The sequence below is a fragment of the Scleropages formosus genome, chromosome 17 (genome assembly GCF_900964775.1).
Source record: "Scleropages formosus chromosome 17, fSclFor1.1, whole genome shotgun sequence".
Taxonomy (NCBI): domain Eukaryota; kingdom Metazoa; phylum Chordata; class Actinopteri; order Osteoglossiformes; family Osteoglossidae; genus Scleropages; species Scleropages formosus.
The window spans coordinates 25,685,797-25,705,400 of record NC_041822.1 but is presented as its reverse complement, the minus strand read 5'-3'; the positions used below and the strand labels follow the sequence as shown (position 1 = coordinate 25,705,400).

General features: G+C 48.5%; 1 protein-coding gene across 8 annotated transcripts in view; it reads left to right on the top strand.

Moving 5' to 3' along the window:
• adgrd1 (adhesion G protein-coupled receptor D1) overlaps positions 1-4,905 on the top strand; it is a 58,782-nt gene extending 53,877 nt beyond the window's left edge. For all 8 annotated transcript variants that reach the window (XM_018731694.2, XM_018731697.2, XM_018731696.2 and 5 more), the window contains one exon: positions 2,485-4,905. In XM_018731694.2, the coding sequence (XP_018587210.1) occupies positions 2,485-2,583 (99 nt within the window). In that variant the 3' untranslated portion in view covers positions 2,584-4,905. The remainder of the gene's footprint in view (positions 1-2,484) is intronic.
• The last annotated feature ends 14,699 nt before the right edge of the window (positions 4,906-19,604 follow it).

Genomic DNA, 19,604 nt, shown 5'->3' with positions numbered 1-19,604 from the left:
TCCGGTTCCCCTCGACCCCGTATGGGACGAGCGGTTCGGAAATAATGCAGAGCGTTGCTGTGAGACGCTGTGTGTAGTTCAGCCACATGAGTTCTGAGGCTTTCGGCCCAGAGACTAACAGGCGCTGACAGCATCGCTTCCCCAGAGGCTTCGGATTTAATAAACGGGCTTTATGTGATGTGACAGCACTCTGGTTCTGGGTGGCTGGATGCAGAAGTAAATGAAATGGATCCAGTTGTTGGCTAGATGTTGGCTATGTGTTTAGCATGAAGCAGCTTCGGTCAGCAGTGACCCGTCACCTCACCGAGTTGGTCTCCTTCTCCGTTCTCCGTGTTCCTCACCTGTACTTGAAGGGAACGCCGGCGCCAACTTAACTTCAGGCCGGTGGGCTTCTTTCCCTCTTTGTTCCAGCCGAATGATCGTTTTTTATTCTCGTTCTGGCTCCTTGTGTTATGAACATTTGAGTTACATAGAAATGTGTTCTAGCTGTATTCGAGACTTTTGCCTAACGTAAACTGATGGACGTCCATTTTTGAATTTTCAATGTGATGTAGGGGAAAGTGACTTTGGCTATACGACCAAATCATGTTATACATTTACATTACATTTTTCTGATGCCTTTCTTCAAAGCAACTTACAATCTTAAGCTACAGTACTTACGGTTATTTATGGATTTATACAGCTGGGTAATTATACTGGAATAATTTAAGGTAGGGGGGGTGCGGTGGCGCAGTGGGTTGGACCTGGTCCTGCTCTCCGGTGGGTCTGGGGTTCGAGTCCCGCTTGGGGTGCCTTGCGGCGGACTGGCGTCCCGTCCTGGGTGTGTCCCCTCCCCCTCTGGCCTTCTGCCCTGTGTTACCGGGTAGGCTCCGGTTCCCCGTGACCCTGTAAGGGACAAGCGGTTCTGAAAGTGTGTGTGTGTGTGTGTGTGTGTGTGTGTAATTTAAGGTAGGTTCCATGCTCAAGGGTACTAAAGCTGGAGGTGGGATTCGAACCTGCAACCACTACACTACTAGCTGCCCCCATAAGCAGTTATAAACAGATATTAGGTTGAGGATCCACTGCATGTCCCCCTCGTCTGCAGAGCTCTCGGTGGCAGTTCCGAGGTCTGTCCTGTGGCTGTCCTGTCCCCCGTGGGCGGAGTCTCCAGGCGGTGGCGCTAACACTCGCGCCCGGCCCTTATGTGGCCAGGAGCTCCGTGCTAGAAGGCTGAAGAGATACGAATACAATCAATGTGCGTCTCTGTCGTTTTACTGCAGCCGTTTGATTGGCTCTCGTCTCTCGTATTATTTTCACCTCTTATCGTTATTATCATTCTTGTTTATTTTGGTTATTATCGTTAGTGTTATTATCGTTGTCATTATCGTTACTCCTGCAGCTCCAGTGTACGGAAGCAGGTTCCTGTGGACTCGATGGGACGATTTTCCATTGTCCCTCTTGAGTTTGTTTTTCAGTGTCCTGAAAGAGTGCACTTTTCCTTTGACAGGCTGAGCTCCGCACACGTCTCCTGCCCCCCCCCCCAGGTTATTAATTACTCTCAGAACCTTTATTTCCACAGGCACTTTAATTATTATGGGTATGACATCAGTACTCTATATGAAAATATGCTTTTTGCTGAAATGACAGACCGTGATGCATTATCCCTTCTCTACACTGGAGGTATTTTTAATGACCAACTTCCTGCTCCAACTTGGCTGGTCTCTCGTTTCCAGAAACTTCCTTCCTTGTGGCCAGGGGCTTCTGGATATCTCCCCACCTACGTTCTCACCTGCCGACGTTCTGCCGTCATCCTTTAATGCTTGTCCCTTTCTCTCTGTAGCCACGTTGTCCGGTTTCGGTCTCGGCACGCGCTCCGGGCCGTCGCCATGGAGACTGGCTCGGCCACTTCTCCTTGCCGTTTTTCACACTATAAATGTAAAACTGAAATCTACTTTGTTTTGAATCAATGTTTTCTCACTGCCCACATTGCAGCCTGTTGTTGGTGCAATTCTGTTGTGGGACAGCGTGTCAGGTCAGCGTGTCTTCGGTGATGACCATCACCGGTTTTGGTCAAAGTGCATTCTGTAGATGGCAGTCAGAGTTTAAGATCGGTGTTTATGGCCTGCGTTTATTATTAGTTTTAAATGGTTATTAATTTTATACTTGGTAGTGTTCCGAGTCCATGTACCACCACATCAGCGTTTATGGTCATTTCCCTGTCAGTCATTATGGCCTTTGTCTGTGGTCGGTGTGAGAGTCATTTTGCTTTCAGCCATGGTCGGTATTTACACCCACAGTCAAAGATCAGTGTTCGTGGTCAATGTTTACAATCTGTTTGTTCCTGTTCATAGTCACTGTTTACAGTCTGTGCTTATTATTGTTTTTTATAGCCAGTATTTATAGTCACTGTTCCAGATCAGTGTTTATGGTCATTATGCTTTTCTTGATGGTCAGTGTTTGTGGTCAGTGTTTACAGCCGGTGCCTCCTCCCATTGTCAACCACAGATGAACGGGAACAAGGAGGGGGACGCGTCGCCCACGAAGATGAACACGTGGGACAAGAGCTCCAACTCAGCCAATCGCATCGACCTGTCGGCGGTGTAACTCCGCCCAAGGGCGGGTCTCTGTCGTCCGTGGCCGAGATCCGTTTGTGTAAATAAAGACTTTTATCACTGGCACGGTAAAACTGGTACGAACTGCCAGGACGCCCCTCCGCACCCCCTCACCCCTGCCGTAGTCCTCAGGCCGACTCCCAGTGCACAGAGCCCCTCCAGCTTCCTAGTGTAAATCCCTTCATTTACTCTCAGGTGGCATCAGGTGGGTCTTCCTTCACTGCCACTGTATCTGAGCAGCTTCTGCCTCTCGGCCAACAACAAGCCCTCGGCCCCCCTCTCCCAGCTCGGCCCCTTAAACAGCTGAACACCCCCCACTTTCGCCGCTCCGCGCTTTCCAGGAATGGCACTGTAGGACCCCGCCAACCCGGACGGCGGCTGTTCAGCTTCATAATACTCCCCACAATAATCCCAATTTTCCTGTGTTCGTGGAGGCTGACGGCACCCCCCTGTGCCGCTTGTGGGGTGTCAGGTAAACACTGAGCAGCGGTAAGCAGGAACGTTAAGTGTCAAACATTGGCAAACAAGCTTCAGCACAGCAGTGAGGCAGGGATCAACAAAGCGTCCGGGAATGAGCCTCGAACCATGGTGAGCGGGTGCAGGATGCACAAATCCACAGAACCTTCACACACAATTATTTCCGCCCCGGGGTACAATTTCACACTGAATTTATTTGCCGTTGGTTGTAGGAAAGTGATTCCACCCCTAGGGGCACCAGTGAGCACAACCTGCAGCCTGGAAAGTAGCTTTGAAAATCGATAGTTTACCTTTTTTCCTTTTTTCTCACACGTTTCTGTCCAATTTTCCCGAAAGTGGATCCAGGAACAAAGATGAGAAAACTGACACTGATGGCGCCGATGCTGCTGTCGCTACGTTGCGGGAATAAGACATTCTGTGTGACGCACTCCCGCCTGTAACCTCAAGGGGGCAGTAACATATCCAACTGTACCTGCCCTGTGCAGCGTGTTAATTTTTAGCAGTTGGGGACACTTGATGTCCTCTGAAGAGTGCACTTCAGCGACTTTAGTCAGGAAGAACATTTAATTTTGCATTTACACGTTAATGAAAAGCAATAATTTTCCTTCATTTGTTTAGTCCATCAAGCAGAGCTCATATAATCTTCATTAGTCTATGTTCTCAGCGGTGTTGCCTTACCTTCCACGCTCTCCATGGTTCGAGACCCTAGGACCCTGCGACCTGTCAGGATGACCTCCGAGGAGGCGCTCATCTCAGGAAAGATGGAAAGGGCTTATGACATCATCATGTAATATCGGTGCCTTTTCCGTACGTTTTTCTCTTCAGAATGCATCGCTTTGACCGAGCTGTCAGGGTCGGCGACAGTGGATGGAGAACAACCGCCCTGCTCATATAATTAAAAAAAAAAGAACGTATATGTAATAATTGCAGTTTGACTCCTTTGAATGTGTACCTAGGGCTGAAGTCGGTTATATTGGCAGACGAGGGGTGTCGACTGTGTGTCGGAGCTCAGCTACTCCATGATCATGTAAAACATGGTATTCCAGATGACCGGCTGCCAATCCAGAACTGTCCCTGGGGTGTGCGAAGCATGCTGGGATTTACTGGGAATTACTCTGCTCTGCGCACAACAGCGAGAGGTTCTGCTCACGAAGGCATCAGAACATGAAGAAAAGATGGTATAGAAATATTTTTTGGGGGTCATCTTTTCTGAGCTTATTGCTGGAGATCAAGGGGCCGCAAGTCACGCTACTCAAGGCACTTGTAGTATTTACACCCTGAAAACCACAAGCACGCCAGCACCGCCGAGGCGTCGTCACGGTTATAACCGCATCACCGCGATCTCGGGTCATGCTTGATGCGCGCAGTTTGGACGATTCCCACCGAAAGCCTGCGCACGCACCCATAGGCGGGCCACACGTGTGTTTCCATAGCAACGAACTCCTGTCTTATTTACTCACGGCAGCGAGTTCGGAGCGGGGTCTCGATTCAGGCCCCAACATGACCTCGCACATGGGGAAAGGTGTGTTTTCTCTTACACTTATTACCACATTACTGTGTTGACACTGTAGCAAATCCTCCTCCTTTATTTTTATTAAATTAGATTTACAGTATGGTATCATTTGTATGACTGATTTCATTCTTTTTCGTATTTAAAAAGTGAATGTGTCCTGTTGCTCAATAAGCTTATTAGTGGCGGTACTGTGTGTGTCTCTGTGTGTTTTTGCCTGTTGGTTGTGTGTTTTACTCCCTTCATTATCTGTTGCGTTAAGGACAAATTCCTGAAAGGAAATCTTAACTGTTAATTATTTGGCATTACCTTTAAGAACAAATAAAAGCGCTGAAAATGTCCATGAAGGTGTGTGTGTACGTGTGTGTGCGTATGGTATATTTTCACTCTTTGTGCCATCATTAGCTGGAAACTTGCAAAAGAGTTGCTGCGTGATTTAGGTTAATTAACTCAATTAGGCAAATGATTGTTTTGTGTCAGTGTAAAAAATACCACGTGGGTCCCACCACTCGCTCCCAGGCTCTTTTCCGCTCCATTACTGAGATTTTTAGCTACGTTGAGGGTCCGATTCAGGGTGTGTTCAGTGAGCGATCATTTTGCCGTTTCCCCAGTCTCCTTTTCATCAGTTTACTGTCACTTCTACTATGGTTAAAAAGTACTGAGGTGCCCTGGCAGAGGCTGGTTCTCTCCTTGCTGTAGTGGAGTAAATGTTGTTACCGTTGCTGTGTGGTTATGAAAACGACCCCAAGATCCGTTGCACTGGAGAACAGAACCGGTAATTTAATAACTAATTATTTGACATTTTGATATACAATTGTACAGCAGTACAGTAATAATAAGTTTGGTACAGTACTTTAATTTAGTGATCCAGAGTGTTTTAGCAATATTTTAAATGGAGAATATTTTAAATGTCCCTATGGAACCTTTGTCCGTCCGTCCGTCCGTCCATCCGTCCATCCATCCATCAATCCAACAGGTGTGTCCACGTGTCTTCTTCCCACTGGTTGTGCCATATTCTTTCAAAGAGGCTCAGGGTGGTGCGAAGGGGACGTGGGTTCGATCCCCGCTCATTCTGTGTGGAGTTTGCATGTTCTCCCCGTGTCTGTGTGGGTTTCCTGTAGGTGCTCTGGTTTCCTCCCACAGTCCAAAGACATGCTGTTCAGGTTCACCCATAGTGTGTGAGTGACAGAGAGAGAGTGTGTGTGTGTGTGTGTGTGTGTGTTCCACTGATGTATGGATGAGTGACCCATTGTAAGTAGTGTATCTAGCAGTGTAAGTCACCGCGGTGAATAAGGTGTGTGGGCTAGTAACACTACATAGTATCCATTGTAAGTTGATTTGGAGAAAAGCTTCTGCTAAGTGAATAAATGTAAATGTAAAATGTAATGTTTAGCAGATGTTCCACAGCAGATCTGCTCCATTTCTTCTTATCATCAGTGAAACAATTTGAGGGAAAAAGATCCCTTAGTGACCAACATTTCTTAATATCTGGGTTTCAGAATGAATTAAATCTCAGAAATTTCCAATTTTCAATATTCGAAATTATTTAAAATCAGCAATATTGAAAATTTCGTATACACACACACACACACACACACATACATATGTTCCCACCCAGCATGGTCTGGGGAGTTCTACCTCTATAATGCAGAGTCTAAGACAGCTGTGTGCTCAGCGACAGATGTTTGTATGTAACTCATCCCTGGGGTGTGACCCAATTCACACTGGTGTCAAACTGGTAGCAGACTGGGGTCGCACCCTGGTTGGATGACCACAGCCCAGGTGCTCCACACCTGCCGCAACCTCTCTGAAAAACTGACACTGTGTTGGCCAGCAGGTGGCCTAGCGGTTACAGCTGCCAGCCTCGGACTTGAACCTGCTGTAATTCCCTTGATCAAGGTACTTACCCTGTATTGACAGTAAAAATTGTCCTGCTATATAAATGGGTAAATCAGTGTAAGTAACTTAAACTGCTCTCTTTAAGTCACCTTGGGCACAAGGGTAGATTAATAAATAATTTCAATAAAAATTGCTTCTGGAGAAAATGACCAGATAAAAGAGCAAACGTGAATGTGTGTGGACACAGACTCCAGAAGTGGCTCGTGGTCAGATGGACCGTGATGAACAGGAAGCGATCGCCGCTCTCAGGGGGTGGGGCTGCTTCCTCTGGAGGGCCACGACACACGTGCGGGAAGCGTGTTTGAAGAGCGTCGCTGCCAACATGCCCGGCGTTCACGTGTCGGTGGTTTGCACGCGAGCCTCCGCCGGGGTCATCCTGCTCTCCCAGAGGGAGTCTGACATGTCAGATCATCTCAGAGAACCCGGGTTCGACCACAGCTAGAGCTCCTCTCCTGACGGAAACTGACATTTCTGCATCTTTTCCTTAATGGCGGTTTAGCCTTCGTGTCCCACGTGCCAGACGAGTTTGTTATCTGTTTCATACCATATCTATTTCATATTTCATATTTGCGTGTTTATGCTATTCTTACTGCGTTGGCTGTGTTCTCTTGGAAAAGAGATTGAATTCTCTACAGGAATCCATCAGCATGAATACAGGATGAAAAAAACAAATTAAAACGACCCCACTGGCATCCTTGTAAGTAACAATTCAGACGCCGATCACGAGATGATACATTTGGCAGATGGACCTTTTTTTTTCTTTTAGTTTTCCTCAAAGAGATATTTGTGTGGGGAAAGCCAGCCTCCAACAGGTGACAGTAGGTGGCGTAGTGGTCAGAGTTGTCGCTTTGCACTTGGAAGGTCTTGGGTCTGAAACCCACCTCCTGCTGTAGTAGCAGTGACCCTGAGCTGGTACAGTAAAAAAATTACCCACCTGCAATAATGGGCAAATTAGGGCAAATATCTTCTAAAAAGCTTCACACTGTAAGTTGTTGAGACAAAGACGGAAAGAGGTGTAATTTCTTGCTGACAGAGGCGGTGCGGGTGGGGTGCCTCACAGCTCCTACGTTATGGATTGCCCTGCAATTAATTGATGTCCCCTCTAGAATGGACTCTGTACCACCAGAACCCTGGACAAGTGATTATTGATAAGAGACAGAATGATTATTAGTGACTGATGAGATTTCTCTGCCCCAGTGCTGGACACCCATTTTGTTCTGAAATGGGGAACAAACTCATGATAAAGAGCCCCAGGATGGCTGGGTCTCGGGATCTTTCCGCGGCGTGCGCGCGGATCGTCCGGAGGCCTTCCGTACAGGCGGAGCGCGGTGCTTTCGGACCGCCGCGTTCATCCATTACGCTTTATCTCCCGGTCCTGTTGAACACGAACATGAGCAAAACAGCCTTTCTTATCTGGATCATGCTGTACTTTAAAAAAAGCAATGTTTGGCTCACCTCTCCACAGGCGGATTTTGTGCATGATGCTGCCGCCGCCACCGCCTGTGTTCCTGAACCCTCTCCACGTCTCCAGGCGGCTTTCATCGCGGAGATGTGAGGGCCAGAGATTAGAGCTCAAAACAAAACCACAAGAAAAGAAGGATACACTCCGCTGTGGTCGTTCTTATCTGCAGTGTAATTGATGGCAACATGGAAAACAGGCTTTATATAAATGTATAATTAAGCACATTACACAAAGGAATCATCGATTAAACGAGCCCCGGCTGCTTTATCGCAAACATTATTCATCCTTATTCCTTTAATTAATGGCGGCGAGTCAAGTGTTTAAGATAGTTATGGGTAATTATTGAGTTTATAAGCACCTGGTGTCTGTCGAAATACTCGCTGCAAAAACTTCCTGCAACTTTGCTCACAAGGTAATTTATGACTTTCACATTCGTTTAGAATTCTATACTGATTATTTATTATGCTGATTATTTTTGAGTTAGAAAAGCACGTTCAGATTCAGTGAAAGAATTATTTTCATTTGTACAGTAGGAATGTGTATCAGTAACATGTCTTTCTCGGCGTACGTGTACATTTCCTCGTGAGTGGCCGTGTGACAAATGATGACTTCGTTGGACCAACAAGTGAGAGCAGCACTGAAAAAGTAAGCGCACCGCAAAGGTAGCCTGAATAATACATGGGTTATTAATGCAGGTTTCCCTTGATTTACAGAATTAATTAGTTCCTGGAAATGGTGCAAATACCAAAATCTCAGGTACCCAAACCTTATTTCCTGTTATTTTAAATGGAGAAAATTATCATGGGTTGGCAGCCCATCTAAAAAATTCCAACAAATTTTCCCAGATTTCACTAGAACAGTTGAAAACCTTTCAATCTGTGCAGGATGAGGAAAAATCTAAGCAGGGTCGCACTGAACATGTCACGTGTATTGAGAACATCTTTGTAAAACTGCACTGTCGCTAAAATGTGCAAACATCTCCAGACAACTTTTCCTGCTATTTTCTCTGCTTTTCCACAATCGTTCTAATACATACCGCACACAATATTGCTCACGGAAACTCGTGCGGAATTCCACACACCTCCTAAAGCAACACTCTCACATTCCTAACAACAGGTGCAGAGACCTGTTTGCATATATGTCGACCACAGGACATGACTGCACTTCACGTCACTCGCGTCCCTACCTTGTCCCCAACCAACCAATGGCTGGACACGCAGAAATTCAGGTGAAATTTACTCCACAGCAAACAAATTTTTGACAATTGGCACATGAAGCAAATGCAATTAGAAAATAGAAAAGGTTGGTTAATTTTCTTACAGTTAAGTATTAATTTGACAGCTTTTTGCTGATGTTTAATTTTGCTGTTAGGAACACAAACAAACCTGTCTGCTCTTTGCTGGCCCACACCTGCTCTCCCCGGGACGGTTCATCCCCGCCGCGTGACGCTTCCCCACGCACACGTGCAGCCGTTCGTCACTCTTTTGTTTCGCTTTGGTGTTTGAAGCCGTCACACTAATTCGGTCTCGGACGCTCCTTGCAAAGGAAACCGAAGCTCTGTTTTCGGATGTCCTCCGTATCCCGACAGGACACGGCGCGCGGTCGTGGGAAACGAGTAAAATTGGCTTTCGGTCGTGAGAAATGCTACTCGCATCGGCACTTATGCAGGACAAATTGCGCATTTCCCACAAACTGTCACATTTCCTCGAAACGAGTCGCTCGGGTTCAGTCATCCGAAGCACATCTTCTACTCGCGGTGTCTCGTGCCGTGGTGTTTTTTATTACGAGGGCCCAGGAATTAAAAGTGCATTTTACGTGTCTGGCACGGTGAGCTCCTTGGAGTTTCCTCCCCAGCTGTGATCTTACGCAAAGTGTCCTTCAGGGAAGCCCGGGGACGACACCCGGCCAGAACCGAACTCCGCCGGGGCTCCCGGGCGCCAGCTGTGAGACTCAATTACAGTCAGCTAAACACGCGGAACAAAATGATGAATAGGAGGAGAGAACGAACGGGATGCGGAGAGGCGATGCTTCGTTTGGATGTGGATCGGGAGGAAGGCCGCGCAAGACGATGGGAATTTTAATTAGTTTGCTTGCAACTGAAGTCTTTGCCCAGGAACAGCTTCATATGTTGGCTGGCGAACTTGTATTTATTTAATGTGCCATCCTAGGAACATTTCTGAATAATTCTCCTTTCTCTACACGTTGTAACGTTTTTAATTTTGTATGCTGTAGATTATCGATCCTTGCTTTGCTCACTTTAGGTGATGACTGCATTGCCACGGTGGACGAAACCTCTTTATGTGAACCGGGCCATCAACTTATTAGCGTCTAGAGACGATGCTATAAATAGCTGCTTAAGTTGAAGTAAAACTCTGTTTTTATCTAGAATGCCAGAGGGGGTGGGCAGCCACTGGCAGGCACATAGAACCTCCCACCCCCCCGAGGTCTTTTTTTCCTCCCTTTCCTTTCGGCTGGCAGTTCTTCTCGCTCCTTTCCCTCTGTAGCCAACTGGCTTACTTACAGCTTCAATAATTAATATACTTATTGCAGTAAATTAATGTATCGCTAACCTCTTATTTGTATTATGTCTCTGATCCTTAGTTCTGCGCTCTGTGTCACTGTTTGAGAACAGCACTTTATAAAAATAACTTTAATTGAATTGCTTCACTATTACTTAAGTGAAAACTTTTTCTGAGATGCTTTACAATATTAGATTTTATAGGGCCTGGAGATACATAGCTACGTGTACCTAATAAAGTGGCCAGCAAGAGCACACCACTTTACTTACAATGATTTACCCATTTATACAGCTGGGTAATTTTTACTGCATTGACTGAGGGCACGTACTTTGATCAAGGGGGCTTCAACAGGAGACGCATTCAGGCCTGTGACCTTGCGAACGACCTTAACCGTTATGCCACCTGCAGCCTCATATGTGACCCCACGATTAGATTCCCTGGCACAGAGGTTGTTTTGTTAAACATTTTTTCCCGCACAATGTCGACATTCTCCGTATTTTGGGGGTGTGCAAAACGCGGAGGTGACAGCAGGTTTAAACACAGCCCCGCTATTGATTCCGCGTCGTGTTTTGTGAGTCGGCCAGCTGCAAGGCGCCGGCCCGCTCTCCGGCATGTCACTCGCGCTGATTAAAACAGCCAAAAACAAGGAAAATGCCGGAGAGTTGCTGAAAAATAATAAGCCGTGGCAGGCCGAGCGAAGCGGCTCTCTCTCCCCCTGTCTCCTTGCCGCTGCAGATTTCTCGGATACGCGACGGAGTCACTTGTCACGAGTGCGGCTGTTGGAAAGGGGGGGACGAAGGTGCGATGGGGGCTGCGGAAATCGGTTCCCCTCAAAATACAGTGACACCGCTAGGACCTGGAACATTTTCACGTATTTATTTATCTGACACTTTTTCCAAGGTCGCTCTTTTTACCACAGCGTTTAATGGGACTTTATTGGCCGCACCTGGTACTCATTTCCTTCAGCCAATTTTTTACATCGCATTTACATTTAGTTGACACTTTTCTCTAAAGCAGCTTTTACTGATTTACTCATTTACACTGCAGGGTGCTTTTTAGTGCATCAGTTCAGGGTAAGTGCCTTAATCAAGGGTACCACAGCAGGTTTTGAGATTTGAACCTGCAACCTTCATATTACAGTTCAGTTTCAACTGACCAAGTCACCGGCCGTAAATTGATCTCGTGCTACGTGTTAATAGTCAGGGATGTATGAACCTGAGATCAGTTTTTACTTCGTCTTTACCGTTCGTATTGCGTCGTCTTACATTATTTCCTATGTGATTGCTTTATCAGACACATACGTTTTTTCAAACATCCTGAGAATTTCCCATCGAACGAGCGGGGATCTGAGGAGCGGAACGGGCCCGTTCCACACGTGGTTTATCTCTCCCTTCGCACCCGTGGCCGCGCCGAGGAGCTCCAGCCGACACGCTAATCCTCCGTGGCAGTAATGTGGAAATGCTGATTAAACAAGCTGCTCTCGGGCGCCTGGGATGCCATGAAGGAGCATCTAGAACGCGGTGAAACAATCGGCGTTGAAGAGGTAATTGGCGGGGGATCCAACCCTCTGAAACAGTTTGCATGTTTGTGTCTTTCACAGGTGTCCATGTGTTTCCACCGATACCCAAATGACACGTAAGTGAGAACGTGTCAGTTTTTAATTGTGTTCATGAGCGAAACGGTACCCTGGATATGAAAGTACAGTTCAAGTTGGTGTATTTAATATTCTCTTACCATTTCCGCTGGTCCCTTTGCCAACTTTTCACACCCGGGACGCCCTGTGTCTACATCCATTTTAAATGTCACACCTGTGGGACTGTCCATGGCAGGTATGTGGGGAAGTTACCGTGTTATCGCTAGGAAAACATTTGTCTGCGGTTCAAAGAGAAATCTTTTGTATTTAAAGACACTGTATGTGTCTGTAAAATGCACACACTATATATGTGGCTGGTACATATTTCGCTGGGATGGGGGCCTCGAAGAGTCATTCCCGCCAGACTCATCGAAACCCCGAAGGACACGGAGCGTTAACCGCATCACTTCACTGTCTGCCTCAGATTCCCCTCTCCCTGGTGACATGTTGGCCAGCGGTTAAAGTCCCGTTCTTGTATCCATAAAGTTCGACAGCGGTGCAGATGATGCTGATGATGCCCATAATAATAAACATACTCATAACAATAAAACATTTTCCCAGCATTGCTCTTGACTCCCTCTCGTATTGCACAGCTCATAATGTGAGGCCACAAAATGTATCTTATTGCTTAAATATTATAAACATACTTAATGTTCTGGACTGCAAGGCACTCATGGTTCATTTGTTACTTTTTATTACCTCCTCCTCTTCATGTCTGGATTTACTCACATGGAATTTGCATATTTATCAGTTCTGAATCTGGGATGGAAACAAAGACACATTTATTTCCTCTGGCTTGACATGCAAACGCTTTCTAAATATTGTCTGTTTCTTTCTGTACACGGAACTGGAAACGTGCAGAGATTCCTGGTGCGAATCGCGAGGCACGTGTTTGGGATGACTAGGGATGGACGTTGATCAGCGGTACAAGAACACCGGGGTGATTCGAACCATGGGCCGCCAGACAGTTTCCCTTCCGTTTGTGTGAAGGATTGCATTCTCCGGATGTGCTTTTGTTTCCGAACGGTTCTTCACGATGTTTCACAAAGTCTCATAATGTTCCTCTGCTGACTGGCATCTCGTGTATTTACTGTACAGGCGAATGATTCATTTTTCAACGTTTGTGAATTTATCGAAACACGTGAATTCGTGGCAGCCGGGATTTCAAAAGGCTTTCAGTAAATTTCTACCTTTTCTAAGGCTCCTTTTACCCTTTTCATCTGCGGAGACATATGTATCATTTCCTGCATTTCAGTGACTTGGATTTATGGCATTAATCATAACCTTCGGTGGTTTTTAATATTGAAAACAAGGCCGTGAAACATTGCTGGGTCACAATAGGAAGGAAATTTACTTCACATTCCATCAAAGCAGAGACCTCATAATGAATGAAGGAAACTGACATTGTGGAAATGAAATAAAATACGACGTTCATTTTCTTAAGCTCTAAGTCCCTGCGATTGGTGGGCCCCGAGATTCCGTGTCAACGAGACGGGGTGGGGGTGGGGGGGGGGGGGTTCTGGAGCCGTCGCCCCCGCAGCCAAGTTCGCAGTTACTCGCGGTCCTCAGTCAATCCACCTGCCACACTGGGCCTTGGTCCGTTCGCTTTCCGCATCCAGCTACTGCAGCAGCGCGTGGATTTAAAAATGGAAAACAGCACATGGAAGGTGTGCATCTCACACGTCCCCTTTCGAAAGACGAAAGCGGCTGAAAAGTGACGCTTTGGCTTTCGCTTCACGGACTTCGGTGCAAAATCGAGGGAACTAAGCGCGCGACGGCACACGTGTGCAAGGCTGCGAATAAAGACGCGGAAAAGGAGACCTTTCATTTTTCCGTCAGCGTAAAGGGCCTCTTTTGCCCAAGTTACAGCAGCAGGGTCTTGAGAAAAGACACTTATTCAGACTGTAATGAATTAGGAAAGTGCAGTGACATCGAAAGAATTTCAGCCATTAATTTAGTTCACAAAGAATTCTTCTCAGTAATAATTAATGGTTTTTAATCTTCGAGGGAAAGATTATTATGTTTTCTCTTAATTAAAGTAAATTATTAAAATCACTTGATGCCATTCATTGATAATTAGATTTCTCTTCCTTAAGAGTCTCAGTTACTGCAGAGAATGAAACGCAGCATCACTGAACAAACACTTTAATTGCATGAACTGATTTCATGTGTCGCATTTACCAAATACGGGTGGAAATTTCAATAACTCAAATGAGCAGTATGATCCCAAGGGCTCCGCTTAAACATCAATTCCTTCGGAAATAATATGGAATAAAATGTTTCTTTTAGCTGGAGATCAGGCTGATGTTTTTAGAGCATAGAAGAGTTCAGCGCAAGGGCCTGGGACCTCACTGGCTGTACCATCTTATTGAACATGTTTTATTAAATATTAAAGTCAATATTCCAGCTGTTAACTGTAGGTCTGCAGGATTTTTAAGTAAAGATTCAGCTCCCCAATACCTTCAGGACCTGATCCACTGCTTGCCCCTTTGCGGTCTCGCTCCCAAGGGGACCAATATTGAAAGTGCATTGGAATGCGGTGGAATGAGCTCCGTGTCCCTCAGAGCTGCTGAATCCCTCCCACATTCAACAAGGGTCTCAAACCGATCTCTTTGAGAGCTGCTTCTCTCCTGATCTCCTGACAGCTCCGTCAATGAGTCCAACACCATCTGCTACGATTATCTATGTTGAATGTCACTTCCATAGGAGCTACTGGAGGGATGTGAACCAACAACCTGGTGGTGTCACACACACAAGCTGTGCGTCCATATGTGTCTGTGTCTAAAGGGATGCTGTTGATGCACTTTTATTCACTCTGAGTACGTCCATCCATCCATCCATCCATCTTCCTCCGCTTTATCCGGGGCCGGGTCGCGGGGGCAGCAGTCCGAGCAGAGTACTCCAGACTTCCCTCTCCCCGCACACCTCCTCCAGTTCCTCTGGGGGAACCCCAAGGCGTTCCCAGGCCAGCCGGGAGACATAGTCTCTCCAACGTGTCCTGGGTCTGCCCCGAGGCCTCCTCCCAGTGGGACAAGCCCGGAACACCTCCCCAGGGAGGCGTCCAGGAGGCATCCGGAACAGATGCCCGAGCCACCTCAACTGGCTCCTCTCGATGCGGAGGAGCAGCGGCTCTACTCCGAGCTCCTCCCGGGTGACTGAGCTCCTCACCCTATCCCTAAGGGTGCGCCCAGCCACTCTGCGGAGGAAACTCATTTCTGCCGCTTGTATCCGCGATCTCATTCTTTCGGTCATGATCCAGAGTTCATGACCATAGGTGAGGGTAGGAACGTAGATCGACCGGTAAATTGAAAGCTTCGCCTTACGACTCAGCTCCCTCTTCACCACAACAGACCGGTACAATGACCGCATTACTGCGGACGCCGCACCGATCCGCCTGTCAACCTGCCGCTCCATTTTTCCCTCACTCGTGAACGAGACCCCGAGATACTTAAACTCCTCCACTTGAGGGAGCAACTCCCCCCTAACCCGGAGGGAGCAATCCACCTTTTTCCGACTGAGAACCATGGCCTCGGATTTGGAGGTGCTGATTCTCATCCCCGCCGCTTCGCACTCGGCTGCAAACCTCCCCAGTGCACGCTGCAAGTCTTGATTCGATGAAGCCAACAGGACCACATCGTCCGCAAAAAGCAGAGACGAGATCTCGCGGCCACCAAAGCAGACACCCTCCGTTCCCTGACTGCACCTAGAAATTCTGTCCATAAAAATAATGAACAGAATCGGTGACAAAGGGCAGCCCTGGCGGAGTCCAACATGCACCGGGAACAGGTCTGACTTACTGCCGGCAATGCGAACCAAGCTCCTGCTCCGGTCATACAGGGAACGAACAGCCCGTAGCAACGAGCCCCGAACCCCATAATCCCGAAGTACCCCCCACAGGATGCCACGAGGGACACGGTCGAATGCCTTCTCCAGGTCCACAAAACACATATGGACTGGTTGGGCAAACTCCCACGAACCCTCCAGCACCCTAGTGAGGGTATAGAGCTGGTCCAGTGTTCCACGGCCAGGGCGAAAACCGCATTGCTCCTCCTGGATCCGAGGTTCGACTATCGGTCGGATTCTCCTTTCCAGTACCCTGGCATAGACTTTCCCAGGGAGGCTAAGGAGTGTGATCCACCTGTAGTTGGAACACAATCTCCGGTCCCCCTTCTTAAAAAGAGGGACCACCACCCCGGTCTGCCAGTCCAGAGGCACCGTTCCCGAACTCCACGCGATGCTGCAGAGGCGTGTCAGCCAAGACAGCCCCACAACATCCAGAGACTTGAGAAACTCGGGGCGGATCTCATCCACCCCCGGAGCCTTGCCACCGAGGAGTTTTTTGACTACCTCAGCAACTTCAGCCAGGGTAATGGACGAGTCCCCCTCCGAGTCCCCAGCCTCAGCTTCCTCTACGGAAGGCGTGTCGGAGGGATTGAGGAGATCCTCAAAGTACTCCTTCCACCGCCCGAGAACATCCTCAGCTGAGGTCAGCAGCGCACCACTTCCACTGTAAACAGTGTTCGTGGAACACCGCTTCCCCCCTCTGAGTCGCCGGACGGTTTGCCAGAATCTCTTTGAGGCCGACCGAAAGTCTTCCTCCATGGCCTCACCGAACTCCTCCCAAGCCCGAGTTTTTGCCGCGGCGACTGCCAGAGCCGCGCTCCGTTTGGCCCGTCGGTACCTGTCAGCTGTTTCAGGAGTCCCATGAGCCAACCAGGCCCGATAGAACTCCTTCTTCAGCTTGACGGCATCCCTTACTTCCGGTGTCCACCACCGTGTTCGGGGATTGCCGCCGCGACAGGCACCGGAGACCTTACTGGCCGCAGCTCCGAACCGCCGCACCGACAATGGAGGAGCGGAACATAGTCCATTCAGGACTCAATGTCCCCCACCTCTCCTCGGGACCTGGTTGAAGCTCTGTCGGAGGTGGGAGTTGAAGACCTCTCTGACAGGGGCCTCCGCCAAACGTTCCCAACAGACCCTCACTATGCGTTTGGGCCTGCCAGGTCTGTCCAGCTTTTTCCCCCGCCATCGAATCCAACTCACCACCAGGTGGTGATCAGTTGACAGCTCAGCCCCTCTCTTCACCCGAGTGTCCAAGACATATGGCCGAAGGTCAGAAGAAACGACTACAAAGTCGATCATCGACCTCCGACCTAGGGTGTCCTGGTGCCAAGTGCACTGGTGGACACCCTTATGCATGAACATGGTGTTCGTTATGGATAAACCGCAACTAGCACAGAAATCCAATAACAGCTCGCCGCTCAGGTTCAGATCAGGGAGGCCGTTCCTCCCAATCACGCCCCTCCAGGTGTCACTGTCGCTGCCCACGTGGGCATTAAAGTCCCCCAGTAGAACGACAGAGTCCCCAGTGGGAGCGCTTTCCAGCACGCCCCCCAGGGACTCTATAAAGGCCGGGTACTCTACACTGCCGCTAGGCGCATAAGCACAAACGACAGTGAGAGACCGTTCCCTGACCCGAAGGCGTAGGGAGACGACCCTCTCATTCACCGGGGTAGACTCCAACACATGGCGGCTGAACTGGGGGGCTATTAATAAGCCCACACCAGCCCGCCGCCTCTCACCTTGGGCAACGCCAGAATAGTGGAGAGTCCACCCTCGATCGAGGAGAGTGGTTCCAGAACCCAAGCTGTGAGTGGAAGTGAGCCCGACTATATCTAGACGGTATCTCTCAACTTCCCGCACCAGCTCAGGCTCCTTCCCTGCCAGTGAGGTGACATTCCAAGTCCCAAAAACCAGAGTTGGCGCCCGAGGTTTGGGTCGGCCGGGCACTCGGCCCCGACCACCGCCCAACTCACAATGCACCGGCCCCTTACGGTTTCTCCGGCAGGTGGTGAGCCCACCGAAGATCTGAGTACGTCACTTTACACAAATGTAAATCTGAATGAGACACACGTGAGTTCAAAAACAGATTATTGATTATTAATAGTATTATTAATACTGTGAACTGTATTATAATTACTATGAAATACTGCGCTAAATACCTGCTTGCTTTGTGTTACCAGTAACTGCCAAATTCATAATAAATGACTAACAGGAATAAAGAGCAAATGAGCTGTGGTGTTTTTTAGTATATCCGGTATAAAATATATCCCCTGAAATAATTCAGAGACACAGACTTCTGCACTTTCTGAGATTTAAATAATGGAAAATAGATGAGAACACAGACATTATTCCATCAAAGTGCCGTCACGCTGTCCTTAGATGTGCCCAGTATGTGTCAGTTCCCTTGACTTTTGACATTTTCTGACCCGCGGCTCATTGTCGACCGAAACGAGAAAAGCATAAGAAGGATAAGGAACAATTTCCCGTGGCCTCCCACCGACTCCCGGGCGGTTCCTCTCGTGTCGGATCTTGAGCGGTTTTGCTGGAAAGAGCCCTGCAGTAATTAGCCTTCCTTTGGCCTTGGAGAACCGCGCCGCCGCATCGCACGCTGACCGCCGCTGGGTCGCCGAGCAGACCCTTTCGTCCCAAACCACGTGCAGGTTCCCAGTTGCCTGCTTTCCACCCCGGTGTAGTTTTCGCTGAAGCTCCTTCGGCTAAGAACCTCTCGTCATTGCGCCGCAGCTCGGCCTCGGACTCAGACACGGGTTCGAGGCCCCCGTCTCCACTCTACGTTGCCTCGCCGAAGAGTCCCTACTGTGAAGCATCTTCATCGCACGCTGTGACTCGGCTGAGCTGTTGGACCTTTGAGTGTGCGAGTGTGTGTGAATGAGAGAAAGAGAGAGACCGTCGGGAGCCTGGCGCCTTTGCCGTGTCACGTCGGCGTCCCCTTGATAACTCCCACGCTACCTGCATCACCCAAAATGCCCGTGAACGGGGTCAGTTGTCCGGGAGGAGGGAAAGGACCAGCAGAGCAGTGCCGTCTTACTGGTGTCTCTCTCACACACACACACACACACACACACACACACACACATAAAGACTCCTCAACTCCAACCCCTGCTGCTCAGCGCTCTTCCTGCTTGTGTGTAAACACAATTCTGTCTGTGCTGTGGAAGTTTCTGTCACCAAGACAAATTCCTTTATGTGTAAACATATTTGGCAATAAAGCTCATTCATTCATTCATTCATTCATTCATTCATCTACACGATGTACTCATTCCGCGACTTATTTACTCCGTGTCTTCGGCGTCTCTTTGTGCGCATTTGTGATGCACGTTGCGTGGCGCTGCACCCAAAATGGATTTCCCTCCACAATGAATCCACTTTCATTCATTCATTCATTCATCAACATTCTCCCAACAATAGACATTGATGCTGTGCTGTCTGCGATATGAATTATTGCTCACACGTCGCTGGACCGTTTGCTCACGGGAGCTCGGCTCGCGCGCGGAAAGATCACGCTAAGCTTACATACCGTTACGTGTCACACGCGAGCGACCGCGCTCTCCTCGTAATTGGGCACCTGGAGAATTCCTCCGTGTTCCCCTCCTGTCCTCGGCGGAGCCTGGATGAGCTGCGACTCAGTGCGGACCGAGAGAGCGGGAGT